The 5,731-nt window shown below is 47.2% G+C and overlaps 1 protein-coding gene across 1 annotated transcript in view; it reads right to left on the bottom strand.

Moving 5' to 3' along the window:
* RIN3 (Ras and Rab interactor 3) overlaps window positions 1–5,215 on the bottom strand; it is a 107,813-nt gene extending 102,598 nt beyond the window's left edge. Inside the window, exons 1-2 of the mRNA XM_007944538.2 lie at window positions 5,102–5,215; window positions 2,856–2,973 (exon numbers count right to left, since the gene is read on the bottom strand). Of these exons, the coding sequence (XP_007942729.2) occupies window positions 2,856–2,973; window positions 5,102–5,215 (232 nt within the window). The remainder of the gene's footprint in view (window positions 1–2,855; window positions 2,974–5,101) is intronic.
* Window positions 5,216–5,731: the final 516 nt, after the last annotated feature.

Here is a 5,731-nt window from a genome sequence, read left to right as displayed (position 1 = left end):
TGAAGACTGCCAATGAACTGAGGGACACCAAGAGACAAGGATCTCTCACAGAGCCAATAGAGAGAGGACGCTGTCTCCTACAGCCAGCACCCTGAATTCGGACTTCTAACCTCCTGACCTGTAAGAAAATGAATTTCTGTTCTTTAAAGCCACCCCTTGGAGTGTTTTTGTTATAGCAGTCCTCGGATAAAGGGGTCATTATAGTTTCTCAAACAAATTAACAACCCTTTCTCAAACCCACAATCCCTCTCCCCCTTACCCTGTGAAAAGACCCCTAAAATCCAGGGCCTCTGCTTCTTCCAGGCACATAACTCGACTGTATTTCCTATTCTCCCTTGCAGTTTGATGTGGTCATGTGACTGAGTCCAACCAATGGAATGTGAGCACAAGTGACACACCTACTTCCAGGCCTGCTCCCCCTACAGCGTCCTCTAGCTCTTTTCCTTCCAGCCTATTGGGTTGGAGTCAAGCATGAAACCAAGAGGCTGCCTGTTGATAGGTGGCAGAGGCTCTGTCAGCCAGCGCCCCTGAATGAGCCTCCCCCGCTCATCAGAAAACTTCTATGTGAGCGGAAAATAAGCCTCTTTGGCGTTTAAGCCAGTCCCTTTTTACTGTTGTTGCAGCAGCTAGCTAACATTCCCCCACTTACATGTCCTCCACAGCACAGCTCCATCTGTGAGTCACCTACGGATTTACCTGTTCACCATCTCGCCCTCTACCTGAACACAAGACTATGCTTTGCTCGCTGCTGCAACCCCAACAGTAAAACCATGCCCAGCACAGAGCACGCACTCAGTAACTGTGTGTTGGATACAAAGATGAGTAAATGGAAAGGCTCCCTTACTTAGCAGAAAAGCATTCTGCTTCTAGTTTTAATTTCTTGTCCACTTCTGGGGCTAGAAAATCAGACTAATACAAAAGAAGCTCTGGTCGTGCAGTGGTAAGGCATGTGGCTGCTAACCAAAAGATTAGTGGTTCAAACCCACCAGCTGCTCCAAGGAAGAAAGATGAGGCAGCTAGCTTCCATAAAGACTTGTTGTTGTTGTTGTTGTTGTTGTTGTGTCGTCGAGTTGGACCCAACTCATAGCGACTCCTCCTTGGGTTTCCGAGGCAGCATCACTACGGAAGTAGATTGCCCCATCTTCCTTCCCAGGAGTGGCTGGTGGGTTTGAACACCTGCCTTCTGGTTAGCAGTCAAGTGCCTTAGGCACTATGCTACCAAAGCTCCCCCATAAAGACTTATAGCCTTGGAAACTCAATGGGGGTTGCTATGAGTTGGAATCAATTTGAAGGCAGTGAATTTGCTTTTAGTTTGAGACTAATACAGTCACCTTGCAGGACCCAGCTAAATGTCACCCCCTCTTTGACTCCGTCCCTGAGAGTCCTCCCACAGTGGCCTGTATCCTCAGCTCCCCTCACCCGGGGGTCCCTCTGTAGTACACCTGTCACTCGGGACAGGAACAATCGACATCTTTCTCTCTCCTGCCGCAACATGTCTCCACCCTCCACCTAGCTTAGGAAACCCTTGAGCTCAGGAACTCTGTCTTACTCATCTTTGCATCTTCCCAGTAGCTGGCTCAGCTATTTCTTGGGAAACCAGCACTCCAGAACATTTAGTGACCCTTCTTCTTTAACTGTTGTTACTCTGCTGCTAACCACCCGCTAATCCCTGCGATCTCCTGGATCCATTACAGGAAGACCTAAGTAGGTGCTTGGAATAGTCTCCAGATTCTTCTAATAGGCTTTTTTTTTTTTAAACAATAATAATTAATTTTTTGGTTATCCTTGAGAATATACACAATAGAACACAAACCCATTTAACAGTTTCTATATATACATTTCAGTGATGCTGACTACATTCTTTGAGCTGTGTAACGTTCTCATCCTCCTTTTCTGAGTCCTTCCTCTGTCGTTAATGTGAGTTCACTGCCCAAGGTTCCCATCTAATCTTTCAAGTGGCTGCTGTCAATTTGATCCCACATAGATAGTTCTTGAAAGAGCACAATGCTCAAGGCAGACATCCTTTACTTGTTAAGCTATTGTTTGGTTTTAAGAAGACTTCAGGGGTTATTTCTGGTTTAAGGTTTAAAGATGATCTCAGGGCAATAGTTTCAGAGGTTCCTCTGCCCTCCATGGCTCCAGAAAGTCTAGAGTCCTTAAGAATGTGAAATTCTGTTCTGCATTTTCCTTCTAATGGGCTTTTTGGATCTTAACACTGGCATGTGCACACATGGACCATGAGAGAAGGGGGAAGCCAGTCTAGATGACTGGGCCCAGTAGTCTAAGAAGGGCTCAAACTCAACGATGTTGCAGAGAAACACAAAGCCACCATGATCAGGGGGCCACAACCACCTTCCCACTGAGGCCCAGCTCTGTTCCTGGCAGCCCTGTGCACACATGGGGGTTTTGTCTTTCAAATGCTTGCCCATTTGACCCTTCACAGACCCTGTGACACAGGACACAATGGTTATCATGCCCATGTTACAGATGAGGAAACTGAAGCTCAGAGAGGTTAAGTGACCGGTCCATGGTTTGACTGTGTGCTGAGCTGATACTGGGACCCATTCTTTTCCTTTTTCCTGCCTCCTTGTCAGACTGAGCTAATTTGAAGGACCTTCATGGCATGAAGGGGAAACAGCCAGCAAGCCATGACATGGGTGAGCAGAAACTGAAGTTGACTGTTGAGTGATACACAGAGTTCAAAGAAAACCTGGCCAGATAACTGCAGTGAACTGAAAGCTTCCCCCACTTCTGCTAATTTTAAACATGTCTGTAGTGACAGGAGTGCCTGTGGTTACAGGGTGTAGCTGCTGTTATGTGGTCAGAGGCCAGCCCAGGAAGACGAGGGTACTTACTCGATTTTTCCTCTTTAATGGTATATTCAAGCACCTCAGATGAGCCCTCATTCCGGGAGGGAAAGTGGACACAGAGAACCAGGTGCTTCGAGCCGCTGTCCTTACACACCAGGAACATCTGAAATGCAAGGAGGGGAGGAGAGGTCACTCCATGTAAGATCTGGATGGAGGTTAGGTCCATTGTGAAATGCAAGTCCTAAGATACGGAGCCAGCATGGAATGGTCAGACATCCCTCAGGAGAACTCAGGGCTCTGCCCAATGAGTGACACATTACCTAGCCCATGTCACTGGGCCCTTGATAGCTAATTTTTGGAGACAGATGGCCAGGCCCTAGTCTATCTTAGTCTGGAAGCTCTGCTGAAACCCTGTTCATTATCATAGCAACACCCCAGTCTCCACTGACAGAGTGGTAGTTGCTGTCAATGGGGCTCACCAGCCAGGAGTCGAGCCCTGGTCTCCTACCTGGAAGCAAGAATTCTGCCACCAAACCACCACTACTCACTGAGGGGGTTCAACTAACTCAATGTTTCCCGAAGGAAGCGTGCAGATGAGAGTCAGCCAGGGGGCTGTTTGTAATACAGATCCCTATGCTCCATCCCCAGGATGCTGGGAATCAGCATTCAAACAAGCTCGCTTGCTGACTCTGATAAGGGTGGTGCGGGGGTCCCCACTCAGTATAGCTCGAATGTACAGGAAGTCGAGTTGAATTTTAACTCACACCACATGGATGGTCTGGGGAGCCTGCTTGAAACAATCATAGAAATTAGTCAATGTGAATTGACTAATTTCCTCTCCAACAAAAATTAAAAATAGCTGATACTTAATATAGAGTTCTCTGTGACAGGAACTATTCTGAAAACTTTACATATATTAACTTGCTTCATCCTTCAATAACCTCATGACGTAGATTTTGATAGTATTCCCATTTCACAGATGAAGAAACTGAGGCACTCTCCCATTGTAACAGGACCATCCTCTTTGGGCTGATATGTTGACTGAATTAGTTAATAACCATAAAGGGCTTGGCTCATAGAACACACTGTGGGTTAGTTGGTCAAGGTCATGTGAGCTGGAAGAGGTGGTGCTAGGATCCAACCCCTAACACTGCTGTCCATGCTCCTGACCTCCATTCAGGTCACAGATGCCACCCAGCGAGATTTCCTTCTTGTGTGGTCTGAAGTCAGACAAAACGATGGCCGTAGGCCCCAAGGGCACATCTGTGCCCTAGTAACTGCTATGATTTAAATTGTGTCCCCCACAAAATACGTGTCAACTTGGCTAGGCTATGATTCTCAGTATGATGTAATTATCCCCCATTTTGTGATCTGATGTAATTATCGTATGTGTTGTAAATCCTCACCTTTGTGACTTTAATGAGGCAGGATTAGAGGTAGTCATGTTAGTGAGGCAGGATACAATCTACAGGATGAGGTTGTACCTGGAGCCAATCTCTTTACAAATATCAAAGAGATTAAACAAAGAAAGTGGAGATCAGAGGGACCTCAGTGCCACCAAGAAAGAAGAGTCTGGAGCGGAGCATGTCCTTTGGACCTAGAATCCCTGTGCTGAGAACCTCCTAGACTCAGGGGAAGATTGATGCCAAGACACATGGAGATCTCCGAGGAATGCTGGACCCATAGATGTTGAAGGGAGACAAGCACCTTCTCCAAGAGCTGACAGAGATAGAAAGCCTTCCTCTAGAGTCTGTGCCCTGAATTCAGACTTCTAGCCTCCTAAACTGTGAGAAAAGCCACCCACTTGTGGTATTTCTGTTATAGCACTCACTGCCATTGAGTCAATTCCAACTCACAGCAACCCCCGTCGGGTTTCCAAGGCTGTAAATCTTCATGAAAGCAGACTGCCTCAACTGCTTCCCGTAGAGCAGCTGGTGGGTTTGAACCACTGACCTTCTGGTTAGCAGCCAAATGCCTTACTCACTGCACCATCAGAGCTCCTTCTGTTATAGCAGCACTCGATAACTAAGACTGTAAACATTCAGTGAAGTCTAAATCAGAGCTGGTGCATTTATAGGCAGTTCACTTCTATTCTGCTCCGGGCAATGGTTTTGCCCTAGTGAGGGAGCAATTTGAAGTCATACCCACAGCTGTCCCCAGGGGATGTGCCCTCCCCCAGCAGTCATGGGGAGGGGGTATCTCCAATTCCTTTCACAAATTCTGTTTTAAAATGTTGGTGCTAATCTCAGCTGGCCTCAGCCATGCTCATCCCAATCTTCCTGGGTGACTACATCTTCAGGAACCTTCCCAGCCTCCTGGGGCACAGCTGCTGAGGAGAGGCGACTATCCTTCAGCTGGGGCAGGGCACTCCTTTCACCAAAGAGGATAAGGTCATATCGTCCCATCCTTGCCCTATCCCTGGAATCTGAGGCTCTCTCACTCAGGCCCCAAGCATGTGGGCTAGAGTTTGGAAGAGCCAAGACCAGGAGTCTGAGTTGAAGGAAGGCTGGGAAGCAGGGTCAAGGACATCACCAAGGACATGGCCCCAGGTGTGAGAAGCTCTCAAGGAGAACTGGGGAGGTGCTTCTCCTCTTTTTCCCTCCAAGAGCATGCTCTGTCTACCACCCCTTAGGAATGCTCCAAATTCTGCTACCATTTTATTGGTTAACCAAAGGAAACCAAACCAAACTCAATGCCATCGAGTCGATTCTGACTCATGGCAACTCCCATTGGGTTTCCAAGGTGGTAAATCTTTATGGAAATAGATTGCCCCATCTTCCTTCTGCGGAGCAACTGGTGGTCTTGAACCACCAACCTTCTGGTTAGCAGTCAAATGCCTTAGGCACTGTGCCACCAGAACTCCTTTCTTTGTTAATTACTACTACTACTATCAGCATCGTTATTATTAGTATAAACAAAAA

Source organism: Orycteropus afer, unplaced genomic scaffold (assembly GCF_000298275.1).
Source record: "Orycteropus afer afer isolate SDZICR_OR568_19922 unplaced genomic scaffold, OryAfe1.0 scaffold00127, whole genome shotgun sequence".
NCBI classification, from domain to species: Eukaryota; Metazoa; Chordata; class Mammalia; order Tubulidentata; family Orycteropodidae; genus Orycteropus; species Orycteropus afer.
This window is presented reverse-complemented; position numbering and strand designations above follow the sequence as displayed.